Source organism: Sorex fumeus, unplaced genomic scaffold, assembly GCF_029834395.1.
Source record: "Sorex fumeus unplaced genomic scaffold, SorFum_2.1 ptg000009l, whole genome shotgun sequence".
In the NCBI taxonomy this organism is placed as follows: Eukaryota; Metazoa; Chordata; class Mammalia; order Eulipotyphla; family Soricidae; genus Sorex; species Sorex fumeus.
Genome location: NW_026606066.1, coordinates 23734942 through 23755017, shown reverse-complemented (window position 1 = coordinate 23755017; position 20076 = coordinate 23734942). Strand labels below are relative to the sequence as shown.

Below are 20076 nucleotides of genomic sequence, written 5' to 3'. Positions count from 1 at the left end.
CCCCCTTCCCGTAAAAAGATGGTTCACATCAAGGTGAGTAATAAACATTTTTGGGAACGCATTTTAACAGTTTTAGCCTCCAGGAAAGGCGATTTTGAACCACCGGTGTTAAGTTCTTTACAGCCAACTCTTTACCTCTACTTTAAGTACCTAGATTATAACACCACCACCACCACCACCACCACCCCACCGCACCACCCAAACAAGAAACGGGGGCGGGAGGGGGGCGGGGGATGGCTGTGTTTGCCTTTTAAATGTCTGTTTCTGAGATGAGGGCTGTGGGAAGCAGAGATAACCTTACACTAGGTTTAGGTTTATTAAGCATTCGGGTACTTTAAACACGCGCCGCCCACCTTCCCAATCATTAGATCCTTACAGACTTTGCCACGTTCTGCACTCACTCCCGGGAAACAGGAAAGGGTTAAAAGGGTGAAGAGAAAGGCGGAATTCCAGGCAGAAGACTGGAAAGGACTCCGAAAATTACCACCTTTTCTTCTAAAGAGCTGAGTTCCTCGGATAACCGCCAAATACCCCATTCCCCTTGATACTCAGAAGATTGAAATACTCTAATATTAAATAAATTAATCAAGGAGGGCAGTGTGGTTTGTATTTGGTCATGTACAAATAAATCCTCTGCCCATTTTGCTGTTGCAAACACTATAGTGTAACCACCAGGTGGCGATAGATTACAATTTCTGAGAAGGAAAGCTCCAGGCTTTTTCCTTCGTACATACCCGGCCATATTTCATAAACCAGGTTCTTTTTGGGCTTGTTTTCGTTTGTCTTTCTAATACTAAGTAATGCTGCTAGACGTGGTTTGGAACACATAGGGCGAAAAAGATGAGGATAGATCTGCAGAGCTGCAGCCTAAAGGCAGCCATAGAAAGGGAACCAGGGTATTGGACTTTACTAGGAAACTGGAGACCAGAGAATTATTAGCTCTTGACTGCAGTTTTGACAGAGAGATTTTAAGATGTATCTGGTTTTTGTTCTTTCAACAAAACCAAGGTAAAAGAAAATCAGTGCTTTCACAAAGGAGTGGACCAAGCAAGAAAGATAATTTCCTAGGAATTGCCAATTGCAACTCCTGTATGGGTCTCACAGGAGTAATAATGTATTCTTTTCTTTACATGAAAAGATCTTCAGTTATTTACAATTGACAGTAGTTCTTCCTTGTATTCAGATTTAGTTGCCTGGTGCTTTTGTGAGAAGGTTCTTGAATGTTCTAATTTAGTAGGAGAGAATATAACAAATACTTATTTTAGACTGGATTCCTTCCCTAATCCTGGTTACTCAGTAAGCAAACTTGAATCTTAATGGGAAGGAGGGATGTTATTGCTGTTCTAGTTCAGTCCACTTCATGCCAAAAATTTACATGTAAGGGTTCACTGGAGGGGCTGGAAATGTAGCTCAGCAGGAGAGCTTGCCCTGCATGTGTAAGGCACTGGGTTCTATCCCTGGCAATACAAAAATGAAAAAAGAGCTGACCAAAATTTATTCAAGACCAAGAAGTTCACATCTGCAAGTCACTGCCAGGGATATTCCCAAAGCAGTCATTCTCTGGTGCTCATTCTAGCTTACCTTTAGTCAAAGGACTGAGTTTTCGTTTCCTTTGCTTTGGGGTAAGTTAGGAATATTTTAGCAATATATGATCTGAGTCTTCTAGTAGTCCTTAAATGTGCAGATTAAAATAATGATCAGTTTCCTATTGGCGTTATAGGCAACAAGCCCTGAACAGCATGAGAACATTTGAACTGGTAAAGCTTTCTCCCTCATCCCTAGAGCAGGACTGTATATGCTCCTCTCCACTATCTGCATGTTGGGTATGATTTGCTTTAGCCAAATCACCATGGAGTGGAGCTGAATTCTAGACCAGTGAGTTTGGGGGTGATGTTTCATTTGTTTTGGAAAGAGAAAAGTACCTGACAAATCAGCTGACCCTCATGTACCTAAAAGGGAGTACCAGAGTGATACCCAGAAAGAAAGAATGGGCTCAGCCTGGTCCAGCAGTGGTGGTGGTGGTGGTGGTGGTGGTATAGAATAGCAAGGTAGGGTGTTAAGACATCTGTTTCATAATTTACATTAAAATGTGTTTTTTTGTTTTTTTTATTTATTTTTAGTGAAACACCATGAGGTACAGTTGTAGATTTACAATTTTTTGTGCTTGGGTTTCGATTTTTGGTGGAATTGACCAAGATGGCCTTAATTTGGACACTTGTTTTATTTTTTGTTCATACCTGGTGATGCTCAGGGATCACTCCTGGTGGTGCTTGGACCATTTGGAATGTGGGGGATTGAATGCAAGTTGGCCGTGTGTAAGGCAAGAGCCCTATCCTCTATACTATTGCTACTGCCCCTTAACTGGACACAAGTGCTCTGCCATGGGTCCTACCACAGGCATTTGCACCATGTGTTGTTGTTCCTTTGCTATCCTTGCTGTGACCAGCCTCCCTGTGTGGCCCCTTAAGGCATGTCCAGTGCCTCCTCCAGGCCTGAAGTCAACTCAATTTCACTTTCCCTTTGTGGTCTTTGTTGAATCCAAACTATCCAACATCCCAGAACACTACCAAACATGAATTTGACAAAGACTACAACCAGGCAGTGAGAGAATCCGAGTGCTGCAGTATGAGGTCTTCATCACACATGAATGGTTTTGAAGGTGGAGGTAAGAAGGCTGATAAGAAACACAGATGGACTCTAGAAGACGGAAATGACAAAGAACGGGGTTCCAGTCTCCTGAGGGAACACAGCCTCCCTGACATCTTGTTCTTGGTATAATGAGGTGGACTGTGGGTCTTTTGACCTCCAGAGTTATGAGAAATCTGTGTGTTGGGGTCAGAAAGCTAACTCAATGGACTGAGTGCATGCTTTGCATGTGGGACCAGGGTTCAATTCCTGGTACTGCATGTTTCCCCCAAACACTACCTGGGAGAGACCCCTGGACACAGAGTCTGGAATCTTCCCTGAATAATGCTAGAAGTGGCTCCAAAACAAAATTTGCATGTTGCATCCTATTTGCCATTTGTTATAGCAGTCACAGAAAACTAATGTACTTCCCGTACTCAACTTCTATAAGCAAACTGCCACTTTCTTTTTATTTTTTCCTTGCAATTTAAGATGAATTGTTATTAGTGAAACACCATGAGGTACAGTTGTGGACTTACAAATTTTTGCACTTGGATTTCAATTATACAATGATAAAATACCCATCAAACTGCCACTTTCTCCATTAAATCTGCTTTTCTGTGTTCCTTTCTCAGACTAGCACCTCTATCCATAGTTTTGCAATAGGGAGTCATCCTTCACCTCCACCTCTCTCCCACATATAATTCACTAACCTTTTCCTCAAATAGGTATCTCCTTTCTACTGCGTCTCTATTAGCTCTGTTAATGCTATAATTTGATCTGCTAGAATTACTATGTGACACCATAGCTCTGCTCCACTTTTTTTAAAAATTTTTATTAGTGAAACACCATGAGGTACAGTTGTAGATTTACAAATTTTTGTGCTTGGGTTTCAATTATACAATGATCAAATACCCATCCCTCCACCAGTGCCCATTTTCCACCACCAGGAATCCCAGTATCCCTCCCACACCCATCCCCCTGATCCCCCCCTGCCTCTGTGGCAGGGCTTTTCCTTTTGTTCTCTCTCTCCTTTTGGGTGTTGTGGTCTGCAAAAGAGGCACTGAGTGGCAATCATGTTCAGTCCATAGTCTACTTTCAACATGCATCTCCCCTCCTGGGAGGATCCTCCAAACACCCTTTATTTGGTGCTTCCTTCTCTATCTGAGCTGCCCTTTCCCCTAGAATGGCCGGCTGGCCTCTAAGCTATGGAGTAATCCTCCTGGTACTGATCTTGGCTATTTTTGGGTATTAATCTCCTATTTTGTTATTACTTTATGTTCCCCAGATGAATGCAATCTATGTTTATCCCTCTCTTTCTGACTCATTTCGCTTAGCATGATAGTTTCCATGTAGTACCACTTGTATGTAAATTTCATGACTTCATCTTTTCTGACAGCTACATAGTACTCCATTGTGTAGATGTACCAAAGTTTCTTTAACCAGTCATCTGTTCTTGGGCACTCGGGTTTTTTTCCAGATTCTGGCTATTGTAAAGAGTGTTTATGAGACATTCTTAACAGTAGGTTTTTTTTTGGGGAGGGGGGTGGTCACATCCAGTGATGCTCAGGCGTTAATTCTGGCTCTGCACTCAGGAATCACTCCTGGTGGTGCTTGGGGGACCATATGGGATGCCGGGGATTGAACTCAGGTCTGCCGCATGCAAAGCAAATGCCCAACCCATTATACTATCACTCTGGCCCCGGACTATGCAGATATTCTTACTTCACTAAGGAGTATGAGTAGAATGAAGAATATGAGGATGCTGATTATCTTTCATGTGTAACAAAACTTGAACGTCCTAGACTTAATTATTTCATGGTCTGTGATACCATGACTTTTCAGTCAGACTTTCTTCTTAAAAATTTTCCCTTTCCTTTAACATCCTGATGCTGGTTCATAGTTGAACGTGGTTTAACTAGTACAAATTGCAGGACGGTGTCAACATGTTAAAACTAGAAGTCACTTGGTGGAGGGTGTGGTGTTGATACTGCATGAAGAAAATCCTATCATTAACAGTACTGCAAATCAGTCCCTCAAGTAAAACCTAAAAAAAACCCCTAAAATTCTATTAGTATAAAATTAGAGTATTTAGGGTGTGGAGGAACAGCTCAGTAGCGTAGAACATCTGCCTTCAAGCATAAGGTCATGTTCAATGTCACCACATGAGCCAAGTGAGTCTGGCAGCTCTGTCTACAATCCCTGGCACCACAAGTGATTTCTAGCCCAATTCTAGCTGGGTGTGAGGTCTCTGGCCAGCAAGTACCCAATTAAAAGCTCTGAATGTACCACCAGGAAGTATGACCACTGGTGAGCATGTGTAAACACTAAAGTAATTGCTGGTGAGCACAACCATATTGTGCACGAGCATAACCAAAGGACAGTGACCCTGGTCAGAATGTGGGCAAGCATCACAGCTGAAAGAATGCAGCCTGGCCAGCATGGCAGCTGAGTGTGAACACCACAATCTGATGTGTGAGCCACCATTGAGCCTCAGAACTAAACTGAGAACGTTCCAGTCAGCCCTACATGTGACACCCAAACACCCTCCCCATAATAAAATCAGTCACAATAATGAAGGGAAGGGAGCAATACAAAAATATAAAGTCTTATAAATGTTCCACAGAGAAAATAACTTCTTTTGGGACTAGAGAGTAATACTGACCATAGGATGCTTGCCTTGCATGTGGCTGACCTGGTTTCAATCCCAAGCATCCTGTATGGTTTCCTGAGAACTATCAGGAATAATTCCCGAGTGCAAGAGTCAAGAATAACCCCTAGGCACTGCCAGGTGAGGCCCAAGACCCAAAACCAAACAAACCCTTCACTTTACTTGGTGTGTATGTGCATATAGCAAACACACTCTCTCCCATTACTGATCAGACACTTGTCCAATTGCTAGGAATGTAATAGAGAAAGACAAAGTTCTGCTTCAAGGAAATTACCTTTCACAGAAAACTGAAAATGAATATCAGGTACTAATTTATGCTATAAAGAACATAAAACAAGTTGTATAAAACACAGCTGAATGGGCTGGAGATAGAAGTGACTGAAGTGGTAGTTATGGGAGATGCTTAAAGTCTTGATTATGGACCATAATGTCCATGGACCAATCAATAACTGTATGATGCAATACAAACTACCTACCCTCTTTCTCCTCTGTGACCATTTTCTTAATCTGTCGAATACAATAATAGTACTCACCTATGGGGTGGCTGGACTGAATCAATACGGGAAGAGCTGCTTGAACAGTAACTAGCATACAATGCTTTGTAACTGGCTTCAATGATTACTTTCTTCTCTGGGTAATTTGCTAATCAACACCTCAATACTAAGGAGTTCAAACTAAGAATATGGATATAAATCAAGAGAACTCTGAAAGGGATGGAGAGCTTGTTCAAAGGGGTAGAGCCCATACACCAGGTGGGGACACCCAAGTTTGATCCCTGGCACTGTGTGGCATTCTGGACATCCCTGGGCCCAAGAAACACCACTTCACTGGCCTGAGCACTGAATCTTCAGGTGTACACAGCTGAGTCAAATAGCACTGGGAGTGTCCTCTGGGCTCCCCTCGGGAGCCAAACAAACAAGCTCTGTATCAAACAACGAAAAAAAAAAAACAAACAAACCCAGAATCCTTTATATTTTTCATGCATGCAGTAATGAAAACACACGGCATTTATAGCACAGCAGCAAGTCTGGTCAGTCATCCTCACATTCATCAGAGCTTTCTTCGCTTGGATCCTCGCTGCTTTCTCCTTCACTCTCACTGCTGCTGTCCTCTTCACTCTCTTCATCACCTTCCTCAGGACTCTGAGTTTTTTCTACCACAGAGACAATTTGATTACAAGGACTACTTTTTCCTTGAAAAACCATTAATTTTTTCTCCCTCTACAAAGAAAATACCTTGAAACCAAAAAATGAGCTAAAGTTTGCTAAAAAACGACATAAAGACATCCCCACTAGCATAAACATGTTCACACATTTTAAGTAAAATGATAGTACAAAGGTTAAGCACCTGCCTTGCATGTAGCTTATCTTGGCTTGATTTCCTGAGTACCTGAGTTTGGTCCCAGTGTGCTCAAAAAATCCAAATAAAGTAAAAAACTAAAATATACCTCTCTGTAAAAGTATTTTTCACTAAGATAAAGTTATTCTCACTTAAGTAGGGTAAGAGTTAGTAAGTTTTGGGTAATTTAGAGGGACTAGGCTTTCCTTAGGACTATGGTATCAGCCTTTCAACATGTGGGGGCGATTAGCATGTTGTTTCCTCTGAAGGTGCCTAGTGCCCAGGAAGCCTGGATTGCTCAGTGGTCCCACTGCATCAAGGAAAGGGAGTATTATTCAGACAGGGCGAGTGGGTATCATTATACCTTCTCTCTCTCTCTCTCTTTTTGCTTTCTGGGTCACACCCGGCGAGGCACGGGGGTTACTCCTAGCTCTGCACTCAGGAATTACTCTTAGCGGTGCTCAGGGGACCATATGGAATGCTGGGAATCAAACCCGGGTTGGCCGCATGCAAGGCAAACACCTCCCCGCTGTGCTATCACTCCAGCCCCTCATTATACCTTCTAAGGCAATCACAGAATCTTTCATTAATCCACTTCATAGGGATATATTTCTCTAGTCTTCCGAGATAATGTTTTTTTCTTAATTAACATAGTGACTATTGGTAATGCTGAGAAAGATATTTACCCATCTGCAACATTTCTTCAATAACTGAGAAAAACTCCTTGGCTTCAGGATTTTCTGGTTCATAGATCAGGACTGCAAATGGATAACAGAATGAGAATTACAAATGTTCAAAACATTTCAACAGATTTCTGAGAATAAGCCAGAAAGTGTCAATCAGATTAAGTGAAGATGCACAAAGTGATAAATGCCAACTACTACTAAGAACTTAGGTTTATCTAAGTGCAAATACAGAAAATTCACTTTTCATCTGTAAAGATGAAACTTAGAGAGAATGTACGTGACTTGTTGGTGTAAGGTCCTGGGCCAGATCCCCAGTAAACCAGTAAACCAGTAAAACACACACACACACACACACACACACACACACACACACACACATACACACACACACACACAATATTTAAGAGAAAATCAGTTTTCAAGTAGGGAAGGTGTTTCATTATGAAAAAAAATATCATAGTTCACAACTGACACCACCTACTTCATTTCCTCTCTTTATCAGACCCATGTTTTAAATACTATTTATGTCTCTTAGTTGATCCTTTGTGTAAAGGTATATTTTTCCTTTGGACTATAGTCAATAGACCTTGGGGGACTTATTGGTAAGCTGCCACTATCCAAAAGTATACTTTTCATTACAGAACCTTCTAAACCTTTACTTATTTAAGATTTTGCTCTGCAGTTTTCTTCCTATCTGTTTTTACAACTGCACAAAGGGGCATCAAAAGCTGTGAATCCTGGGGCTGGAGTGATATTACAGCAGGTAGGGCATTTGCCTTGCAAGAGGCTGACTCGGGTTCGATCCCCAGCATCCCATATGGTCCCCGGAAGCACCACCAGGAGTAATTCCTGAATGCAGAATCAGGAGTAACCCGAGTATCTCTGGGTGTGATGCAAAAGGAAAAAAAAAAAAAGCAAAAAAAAAAAAAAGCTGTGAGTCCTGAGCAATATCCCGATGGCCCCCAGGGGGCACTGAAACATCATGTGCTGTTTGCCTCAATCAGCAAGTGATGTCTGCAGTTGGTTCTACCATGTCCCACTGGGCCTTTACCCCATATGACTTTCATCTTCACAAGAAAGTGTCATTTCCTGATCCACCTATATAATATCAGTCTGGGTTGGCATGTCTGTATCTTTTATGGATCTTAAAGGTATTTATGAATAGTTCAAGGTTCTAATAAAAGCAACTTTTTATGCTTTGTAACTCTGAGCAAAATATGCTTATCATTAATTAAGCAGGCTAAATCTTTCCTGGAATAAAACTCTTTCTAGAGCAGGGTTTCCCAATTTCTTCCTTAACATACTGTTTTTGGGGGTGACGAAGGTAGCTCAAAGGGCTGGAGAGTACTTTGCATGCTTATAGCTGGCCCGAGTTTGATCTCTGGCACCACCTGCCCAGGTGTCAGGACAGCCAGGTAAGGCTCTGAGGGTGCTGAGGGCCCAGTACCACTGTACCTCAGTGGGACACCACATGGCCAGGCCAAAACATGAATAGTTTAGTCCAGCTGACTGAGTATTGTCTGAAAGATCCTCTCCCCCCCTCAAAAAACATTTCTCTTTTCCTATGAAGTTAATATACAATATTTGAGAAATGAATTAGATGAAGCTAATCATGTAAATACAGCTTACAGTAAGGAGTACTTACAGGATTTTACAGAACCTTTAATATGGTCATAATCATTTCTAATCATCTGGGAATGGACACAGGATCACACCTGCAATGCTCAGGGGCTACTCCTGGTTCTGTGATGAGGGGTCAAGTCACTCCAGGCAGTGCTTGGAGGACCATACATGATGCAGAGATAAAATGCAAATTTATTATGTCTCTGATCCATTATTATGAATCTTACAGAGAGGAATCCTAATGTAGTTTCACAAATTTATTATTCCTATGCAATTCCTTTCAGTGGTCAAGTGATCAAGTGCTCAAAATTTTCCTAAAACAGTGCTCAGAAAATTTTGTGTTGTTGAGATGTTGAGGGTCATACTTGGTTGCTATGTGACTCGGTTCAACCCTGTCTGTGTCTGGGATGGTAGTTGGTGATGTGGGTGGTGCTAGGGATGGAGATTTCAGTCTCACACATACAAGACAAGTGTGAACCTACTAAGGCCTCTCTCTGGGCCTTCGCTTTTTTTTTTTATATATATATCTTTGTGTTTTGTTATAGAATAAGAATTTTTGTTACTGTTATTATTAGCTAGTATAAACATTGCTGGAAAAACTTTCAAAGCAAAATCAAAATCTACCAAAATTTGTTGGTAATTGTCAGTTTTGAATGGACAAAGGCATCTGCTTTGAAAATGGAGTAGCATAGGCTGGAGGATTAGTACAGAAGGCAAAGTACTGGCCTTACACATGGCCAACCGGTTACAACCCCTGGAACCCCACAAGGTTCCGTGAACCCCATCAGAAGTGATCCTTGAACACAGAGCCAGGAGTAGGCCATGACCAGACTGGGGGCGGGGAGAGAGAGAGAGAGAGAGAGAGAGAGAGAGAGAGAGAGAAGAAAATTAAAATATAATGGTAAGTGAAGGCCTGGAAAGGGACCAAAACCCTTGCAACCACATCAACGTTCTAAAGACTTCAGTGGAATTCACTGCCTCAGGACTGAGCTCCATAAAGAATCCAATCTACCAAAAATTTCAGGTACATGGGGATTTTGGGCTGAAAACTTGGAGAACTTGGAGAACTTGGATGGGTGACCTCCCTCTTTCTCCCATACTTCCAGATGGCTCGGCAGCCATGGCCACATCCCACTGCCATCAGGTAAGCATATATATGGGCCTTATTCCAGAGACTCATAAATGAATTTCAAAAGAGATTAACAAGCTGAAAAAATTTCTCAGATACCTATTCCTGGTTGAGACCTCTGGGGTGATAGGAGTGAGGGCAGGCCAGCTCCCACCCTAATGAGGGCCCTGCAGCTGGACTCATGCCCCAAAGCCTCCACCATGCCTCAGGTTGGACTGTTCAGTTTAATATTCTAGATTTTCTGGGAGTGTGGGCCACAACATATTCAAACTATAACTTACTGACATCCCAGTGACAGAACATCAGATTGGATGAGAATGTAATATAGAAGTCAACCAGTCTCAACTAACAAAAACATTAGCACAGAAGGCTCAACTATCAACATAGCTTAGACAAGGACTTCATGCTCCCATGGCAATATACAACCATTTTCACAAATTTTATTCTACTGAAACATTTTTTGATCATTCCATTAGCTATTTAATAGTAATAAGCACAGCGGTAGGGCGTTTGCCTTGCACGCAGCCAACATGGCCGACCCGAGTTCCATTCCTCTGCTCCTCTCGGAGAGCCCGGCAAGCTACCGAGAGTATCTTGCCCGCACGGCAGAGCCTGGCAAGCTCCCCTTGACGTATTCGATATGCCAAACACAGTAACAACAAAGTCTCCAATGGAGACGTTACTGGGCCCACTTGAGCAAATCGACGAACAACAGGAGGCCCTTTACCTTTAATAAGCTATATAAAATAAAATTTTTGTGGGCCTGCTACAGGGGAGGCTTGAGGGGTGGATGGGAAAATAAAGACAATGGTGGAGAGGAAGGTGATGGTTGTGGTGAAATTAGTGTTGGAATACTGAGTACCTGTAACGAATCATCATGAACAACTTTGTAAACCACAGTGTTTAAACAGTGGGAAAAAATAAAATAAATTTAAAAAATAGTAAGAATGACTAGTAAAAATATCACAATCAAAATAGGCAGAGTATGTGGGCACTGAAGAGATAGTACAGGAGGTGAGGTGTTGGCATGGTATGTGACAGACCCCAACCCCCCATAAAAGAAAAGAACTCAACTTTTAGTCCCATTTATAAACCCTTCCCAGGGTGTTCAGTGGTATACAGGAAATGGGATGAAGCAGGGATGGCAGTTCTGTGTGAGGCACTAGGACAGCAGCTGAGGAAATATCAGGATCATATAACAACTGTATAGAAGACAAAATTTAAACCTATAGGTTGGAGAGATAATACAGCAGGAAGGGCACCTGCCTTATATGCAGCTAGCTGGGGTTCAATCCCTAGTACTCCATATGGTTCTCTGAGCACTCTAGGAGTGATTCCTGAGCACAGATCTAAAGGTAAGCCCTGAGCACCACCAACAAACAAAAACAAACAAGAATAAATAAAATTTAAAACTTTTCCAGCAGATAAAATTTCTGGAGGAAAATCAATAGGAATTTTTAAAATGCCAGACAAAGAAAAGAAAAGAATCCCAAGGCACCTGGGATACCAGGTGGGAAGCCCTGCAGATATAAAGGTATAAATGAACAGCAAGTAAACAGCCCAGAAGCCAGAGACTTTCCACAGGAAAATGAATTTATGAAACATTTCTGTGAGAAAAATGCCATATTGTCATAAAAATTAATTGCCTTTAGACACACGTAAAGAAAATAAGAATATTAGTCAACCATAGGAGTCATTTTAAGCATGACTGAACCCCGAAAGTCTCTCTTTTCCAATCTCTTGCCTGCTTGACCGGAAATAGAAGCTGATTAATGACAGAATGGAAAGGAAAGGAAAGGAGAGGAAATCAGAGACTTTCAAGTCAGACTGGACCTAATTCTAACTTTCCTACTTAGTAGCTTTAAGTGTAAATTAGTTACCCTTCCTAAGTATCAGTTTCCCAGCTGGAGTGATAGGGAAGAGGGTAGGGTGCTAGCCTTGTATGTGGTCAACCTGGGTTCAATCCCCAGCATCCCATATGGTCCCCCAAGCACCATCAGGATTAATTCCTGAGTGCAGAGCCAGGAGTAACCACAGAGCACTGCTGGGTATGGTCCAAAACAAAACAAAACAAACTCAACAAGTCTCAGTTTCCTTAACTATAAAATGGGTTAATAATCTTCTCCCTTGCACATGACTGGCCCCAGTTAGATTCCCAGCACTGCATATGGTCTCCTGGGCACCACCAGGAGTGATCCCTGAGCACAGAACCAGGAATAAGCCCTGAGCACTGTCCAGTGTGGTCCCCAAAACAAAATAAAAAACTGTCTCCAGGGCAATGAGACATGGGGAGTGGGATGGGAACAGTGAAGTAAAGGGGCTAGGGAGACCTTGAGACACTGGTGGAAAGAAATGGGCACTACAGTGGCAGTATGATATTGTAATGTTGAGTTCATGAAACTCTACCATTGACAGTATTGCAAAATTGTCAATTACGATCACTGTCACTGTCCTCCCGTTTTTCATCGATTTGATCAAGGGGGCCCGGTAACATCTCCATTGTGACAATTGTTACTGTGTTTGGCATATTGAACGCATCACGGGTAGCTTGCCAGGCTTTGCCATGCGGGCGAGATACTCTCGGTAGCTTGCCAGGCTCTCCAAGAGGGACGGAGGAATCGAACTCAGGTTGGCCATGTTGGCTGCGTGCAAGGCAAACGCCCTACCCGCTGTGCTATCACTCCAGCCTGTCAATTACAATTAAAAAAAACACACACGAAAAATCCAAAGTCACAGAACTATATTGTATTGTGTGTGTGTGGGGATGGGGGTAGGGGACACAGCACATCTGGTGGTGCTCTGGGCTTCTGGATGATGCTAAGGGGATCATGTGGTACCAGGAATTGAAGCCGGTTCCTGAATGAAAAGTAAGTGCTCAGCACTTTGAACTCTTTCTTGGTCCTCACAAAACTGTTTTAACAATCAAACAGTGTATACAAGAATGTTCCCACAGTAATACATAATAGGTATACATGATACCTGTAATGTATAAATAATATATGAACATGTAATCTATGTTTACACAAATATATAAAGATAAAAGATGCATGTTCAATTTAGAAAAAGAAACAAAAATACACCATAAACCTAGGCTCTGCACAGTCCGTAAGCACTTCCAGCAGTGAGAGCCAAACATGAAGACTAGAGTAGTCCGGGCACCAACAGACATAATCCCCACCTCACCCCTACTCCTCAGGACAGAAGTTTCTCATTTCACATAGAGCAAAAGCAAAGACTCTTGCATTGTGCACACAATCTGCACAATTCCCTGCTTATAGTTTCTCACTCATTTCCCATCACACCCCTTCCTTGCTTTCCCATGGGCCTCTCAGCACATTTGCCATGAGCCTGCCAGGGACTCACTTCCTTCAGATGTCTGCACAAATGACTTCAACTTCTCTGCTCAAATCTTGAAGTGAGGCCTTCCTCTTCCCGACACTTTCTATTCATTTGTGACACAATATTTACGTGTTTATCATTTAGGTAAAAATGTGGATTTATCAGTCTTGTTGATATCTGCATTTCTAGTTCCTATTACAGTGCTTAGGATATATAAGTACTCAAATACCTGTGGGATAATTGTATGCTAATTAAGATTTGCTGCATTACCTTACCCTTTGAGACTAAAAGCATGAAGTTGCAACCCATTATTACAAGATTTTGACTTATTTTAATTGACCCCTCTCAAGTTAATCTGGAAGTCTAAATTAGTCCTTATTACGAACAATCTAACTTGCTACCTCTGAATCAACAACACACTAACATTCATGAGATTTAAGATTCTCTGGTCATCTAATATTGCATAAAATTTGTTTAGTAGCAAAGAGAAGATTGGAAATGGAAAAGTATTTTGCACTTACTCATTTGACATAATTTTTTTGCCAGATGGTAGTCATGACCCATTTCTGCTCTCAGAAACTGGAAAACAAAGAAATTTTTCATTTAAATCATTTCAGATAGAAATTACATGTCAACTGTTAACTCCTCAGAAAATATTCCACTAATGATTATTCTGCTTTTAATATGCATTCATGGTTTTCTAGGAATAAGTATATAATCAACCAAAATTTTTAAGGACCTCTCATAAGAGCAAAGAAACAATAGAATATGTATGGTACCTCTATACTACCTACCATTTGTTAACTGAATTCTATCAAATCCCCTATTTTAACTTATATTTAGTTTAAAATTTAAGATTATGGGGCTGGAATGATAGTACAGCGGGTAGAGCCTTTGCCTTGCATGCAGCCGACCTGGGTTCGATTCCCAGCAATCCATATGGTCCCTTGAGCACCGCTAGGAATAATTCCTGAGTGCAAAGCCAGGAGGAACCCCTGTGCATTACTGGATGTGACCAAAAAAGAAAAAAAAATTAAGATTATAATTATGCATGTTCAATTTTCCCCAGTATTAATCTTATTTTTTTTAATCTTATTCTTTTGCTTGTATTACCTTCATTATATTATTTTTGTGATAAAAGAACAAATCTTTGCAGACAGAAATTTATTTGATGGTTTACAGTTTTAGGTAACATCTAGCTATGCTTAGGGTTTACTCCTGGTGGTGCTCAGGAGACCATATTTGGTGCAAATTAAACTGGGTATTCCACATGCCAGACAAGCACCTTACCTGCTATAATCTTTCTCTACAGTCACATACGGAAAAATTAAAAGTTAAATACTCTGTCCCAAACTACAAAGTATGTATATTTCCAACATCCAGAGATATTTTAACATCTTCATATATATTGTTTTAATAGATTTTCTACAAATAAACATATTGAGAGACATTAGGATTATTTAGTAATATTGGAATGGGGGGTGAGCTATTCCTGGTGATATTCAGAGCTTACTCCTCGCTCTGCTCTCAAGAATTATTTCTGTCAGTGTTTTGGGGACCTTAGAGACCGAACCTGCATCAACCACATGCAAGGGAAACCCCTTACCCACTGAACTATTGCTCCAGTCCCAGCAATTTTTAAAAATAAATCAATGATTATGATCATTTTTGTCTCCATGAATTAAATTAATTTGTACTGTTAACTTAAAACTTACTCAACTAGGCGCCATCTTTGAAACGTTCAGAATAAGAGAAGGAACACATGGAGGGTGCGGGATCCCGGAGGAAAAGAAAAAAGAAAAAACAGGTTCCAAAAAGAGCCGAGAGCACCGGGAAGTTCCAGATGGAGTAGGCGCCGCATCCCGCCTCCCCCAGATGGAACCCTGGTGACCAGAAGCCTCTACAAACACAGCTCGAGTATGCGGGAACGAGGACTTTTTCTCAAAACCGCGCGGCCGCTTATGCGGCCGCGCAACATCTCTCTATATACAAAGTGATCAATGAGAAGTAAACCACCCAATCTTTCTCCCTGAAAATCAGAGTTAAGTTTGGAGCATGGCCACAGCCCCAGAAACACAAGGACTTAATGCAGAAACCAGCAGCTTAGAGCAGAAAAGTGAACGGACGATGCGTTAACCCAGGCCATCATTTCTGCCCAGAGGGGAAAAGGGCGTTGCCCCATTCGCCCTCTCTTCTCTGGAAAGAAGGATGGCGGCCGCATGGGAGCCTTGTGGACAGCAGGTATGAGCCGGGGGTGTGGGGGCGACTAAAACCTCATGGGAAGAGGGGCGTTCTGGTCCGTCCTTCACGCCCTACCGAGGTCACCAGTTGCCCCCCACGAGCGGCTCCCCAGCACGGCCACAGACCCAGAAGCACAAGGACTTAATGCAGAACCCAGCAGCTTGGAGCAGAAAAGTGAAAGGACTATGCGTTAATCCAGGCCATCAAGTCTGCCGGAGGGGAAAGGGTGTTGCCCCATTCGCCCTCTCTTCTCTGGAAAGAAGGATGGCGGCCGCATGGGAGCCTTGTGGACAGCAGGTATGAGCCGGGGGTGTGGGGGCGACTAAAACCTCATGGGAAGGGGGGCGTTCCAGTCCGTCCTTCACGCCCTACCGAGGTCACCAGTCACCCCTCACAAGCGGCTCTACAGCACGGCCACGGCCCCAGAAGCACAAGGACTTAACGCAGAACCCAGCAGCTTGGAGCAGAAAAGTGAAAGGACTATGCGTTAATCCAGGCAATCATTTCTGCCCAGAGGGGAAAGGGTGTTGCTCCCTTCCGCCCTCCTCCCTCTGGAAAGAAAGATGGCGGCCACATGGGGGCCTTGTGGACAGCAGATATGAGCCGGGGGTGTGGGGGCGACTAAAACCTCATGGGAAGGGGGGCGTTCTGGTCCGTCCTTCACGCCCTACCGAGGTCACCAGTTGCCCCCCACGAGCGGCTCTCCAGCACAGCCACGGCCCCAGAAGCACAAGGACTTAATGCAGAACCCAGCAGCTTGGAGCAGAAAAGTGAACGGACTCTGCATTGATCCAGGCCATCAAGTCTGCCGGAGGGGAAAGGGTGTTGCCCCATTCGCCCTCTCCTCTCTGGAAAGAAAGATGGCGGCCACATGGGAGCCTTGTGGACAGCAGGTATGAGCCGGGAGTGTGGGGGCGACTAAAACCTCATGGGAAGGGGGGCGTTTCGGTCCGCCCTTCACGCCCTACCGAGGCCACCAGTTGCCCCCACGAGCGGCTTTCCAGCACGGCCACAGCCCCAGAAGCACAATGACCTAATGCAGAACCCAGCAGCTTGGAGCAGAAAAGTGAAAGGACTATGCGTTGATCCAGGCAATCATTTCTGCCCAGAGGGGAAAGGGTGTTGCTCCCTTCCGCCCTCCTCCCTCTGGAAAGAAAGATGGCGGCCACATGGGAGCCTTGTGGACAGCAGGTATGAGCCGGGGGTGTGGGGGCGACTAAAACCTCATGGGAAGGGGGGCGTTCTGGTCCGTCCTTCACGCCCTACCGAGGTCACCATTTGCCCCCCGCGAGCGGCTCTCCAGCACGGCCACGGCCCCAGAAGCACAAGGACTTAATGCAGAACCCAGCAGCTTGGAGCAGAAAAGTGAACGGACTCTGCATTGATCCAGGCCATCAAGTCTGCCGGAGGGGAAAGGGTGTTGCCCCATTCGCCCTCTCCTCTTTGGAAAGAAAGATGGCGGCCACATGGGAGCCTTGTGGACAGCAGGTATGAGCCGGGAGTGTGGGGGCGACTAAAACCTCATGGGAAGGGGGGCGTTTCGGTCCGCCCTTCACGCCCTACCGAGGCCACCGGTTGCCCCCCGCGAGCGGCTCTCCAGCACGGCCACGACTCCAGAACACAGAAACCAATTTCTTAACTATCTGACTTTCAGTAGAAATACTTCCAGGGTCAATAGGTAAAAGAGCAGAAATCCAAAACCAACATTTAATTCTTGAACCCAGCCGTAGAAAGCAAATCACTTCACAATGCTTTTTCAGCATGTCTGATTTGGGGGGGGGGTAAACTCTAAATAATAGTGGTGAATCTTTTATTGAAACAATGAATCTAATCAAAGCAGATAGAGTGTTAACTAGAATTCATCTGCTTCACAGGGACGGGGAGGGGTGGGGGGTGGGGTTTTATTGGGGTTCTTCATGGTAAAAAATAAGTATTGGTAAAGGGAAATGTGTTTGATATTTGCATGACTGAGACATAAACCTGAAAGCTTTGTAACCTTTCCCACAGTGATTCAATAAATAAATTAAAAAAAAAAAAAAAAAACTTACTCAACTATTTTATTATTGGCTACTTAGGTTACTTCCATTAAAAAACCAACAACTGGACCAGACAGATAGTATAATTGATAAGTTATTTGTCTTACATGTGCCTTACAAATCCCCAACACCATATATTGTCCCAATTCCTGAGCATTGAGCCAGAAGTATGCCCTGAGCACTGCTGACAATGGCCCCAGAACTCCTCCCTCCATCCCCCGTCAAAAAAAATGTGTAGAGGTGAGGAGTACAGAAGGCAAAGAGAAACATGAAGAGATTATTGATCACCAATTAGGGAAATAAAAATCAAAATCAGTATTATCTATCTACTCACATCTTTGAGAATGGTTATTAACCAAAAAATAAGAAATAAATGTTGGAACAATATACAGAAGGGAACCTGATATACTGCTGGAGGGAATGAAAACTGGTGCCCTCAACATGGAAACAGTATGGAGATTCTTTAAAAAGCGAAAAATAGATAATATGATCCAGTTATCCAACTTCTGGTTATTTACTCAACAAGCACAAAATTACAAATTCCAAGACACAGATGCACTCTTGTGTCTTTTAGAGCAGTATTTACAAAAGCAAAGAATAGGGGAAAAAATTCAATGAATGGGTTTCAAAAGAAGTGGTAATGTATATGCCATGGAACAGTATTTCAATAGAAAAAAAGATAAATGAGGGCTAGAGGAATAGTACAGCAGGTAATGTGCTTGCCTTGCACCGGCTGACCTGGGTTTGATCCCAGCACCATATATGGTCTCTGAGCTCTGACAAGAGTGATCTCTGAGCACAAAACCAGGAATAAGGCCTGAGTACTGCCAGGTGTGGCCCAAAAACAAAAAAGAAATTCTTCTATTTGCAGTAATATGGTTAATTCATTAAATATAAATTAAAGACAGGGCTGGAGTCTTTAATTTATATTTAATGAATTAAATATAATTTCATTTAGGAGCTACGTGGAGTGATCTCTGACTGCAAAGCCAGGAGTAAGTCCTGAGCAAAGCCAGGTGTGGCTCCCAAACAAAACAAAATAAAACAAGAAATGAGAAAGAAATATATGATTTCACTCATGTGATTTATAGAGAAAACAGATAAACTAAGTAAAACACAAATAAACTTTCTGACTACAAAACCAATTACTGGTAGGAAAGGGTAGAAAAGAATGAGTGGGTAAATTGAGAAGGGGACAAATGTATGGTAAAAGGACCAAATTAAATTTTCAGTGGTGAACTTAATGAAAATATACATGTTGGTTTGCAGTGATGTGCTTTTGAAACTTATGTAATAGTGCGATGTTACTAAATAATTATTGAAAAATCACAACCATTGTCACATGGAGATTGGTACAAGTTCCCTATGACCAACGGCTTTTTTTTTGGGGGGGGGTGGGGTATGTGTCATACCCAGCAGTGCTCAAGGCCGACTGCCAGTGCAGTACTCAAGAGTGGTACTACATAGATCAAGTGGTGCCAGGTTTTTAGCATACAAAACATGCATGCCAGCCCTTTGAACTATCTCCCCTTGCCTGAAACTTTTTTTTTGTATAAAAAAGTTCCACTGATATAAAAACTACTTCAGCCTCCAAAATTAAGCTGAAGACAAGATTTTTTACTTTATTATTTTATTATTAAATTCACCGTTATTGTTCTGGGGACTATATCCAGCAATGCTCAGGGATTAGTCATGGCTCTTGCTCAGGGATCACCCGTCAGTACTTGAGGAAGATATGCTATCTGTCCTGGGGATCGAACCTGTTCAGCTCCTGAAAACAAGCTTTTTTTTTTGTTTTCGGGCTACCCCTGGCAGTGCTCAGGGCTTACTCCTAGTTCTGTGCTCAGGGATCACTCCTGGCAGACTTAGTAGACCACAGAGGGTACTGGGACTGAACCTGGGCCAGCTAGCTCCAAGGTACGCGACTACCCATGGTATTATGGCTCCAGACCCCGAGGAGAGGATTTTTAAAATTGTGACATTGAAGTAGATGCTTAACAACTGAACTCTGAATTTTGATAAAATTGTTGAAAAATATATAGCTATAAAAAACATTTTATTTATTTTTTAAGATTTGGGTTCAATTTTATTGTAAAAGACATTTTAAAGACAAATTGAAATTCAATGTTTTATTAAAGAATATGTTCATTTTCTTTGATCTGATCAGGGTATGGTATAAGATTAAAAGCAAACTGATTCTTAGGAGACCAATTTTGTTTAAAACTACAGGCACTGGGGCTGGAACAATAGTACGGTGGATAGGAAGTATGCCTTGCACAAGGCTGACCTGAGTTCAATCTCTGGCATACCGTATGGTCTCTCAGCACTGCCAGTAATTTCTGAGTCCAGAGCCAGAGTAACCCCTGAGCATTGTTGGTTATGACTACC

General features: G+C 42.6%; 1 protein-coding gene across 1 annotated transcript in view; it reads right to left on the bottom strand.

Moving 5' to 3' along the window:
• Positions 1-6259: 6259 nt before the first annotated feature.
• ERICH2 (glutamate rich 2) overlaps positions 6260-20076 on the bottom strand; it is a 35004-nt gene continuing 21187 nt past the window's right edge. Inside the window, exons 8-10 of the mRNA XM_056110476.1 lie at positions 13933-13990; positions 7321-7392; positions 6260-6449 (exon numbers count right to left, since the gene is read on the bottom strand). Of these exons, the coding sequence (XP_055966451.1) occupies positions 6328-6449; positions 7321-7392; positions 13933-13990 (252 nt within the window). The 3' untranslated portion in view covers positions 6260-6327. The remainder of the gene's footprint in view (positions 6450-7320; positions 7393-13932; positions 13991-20076) is intronic.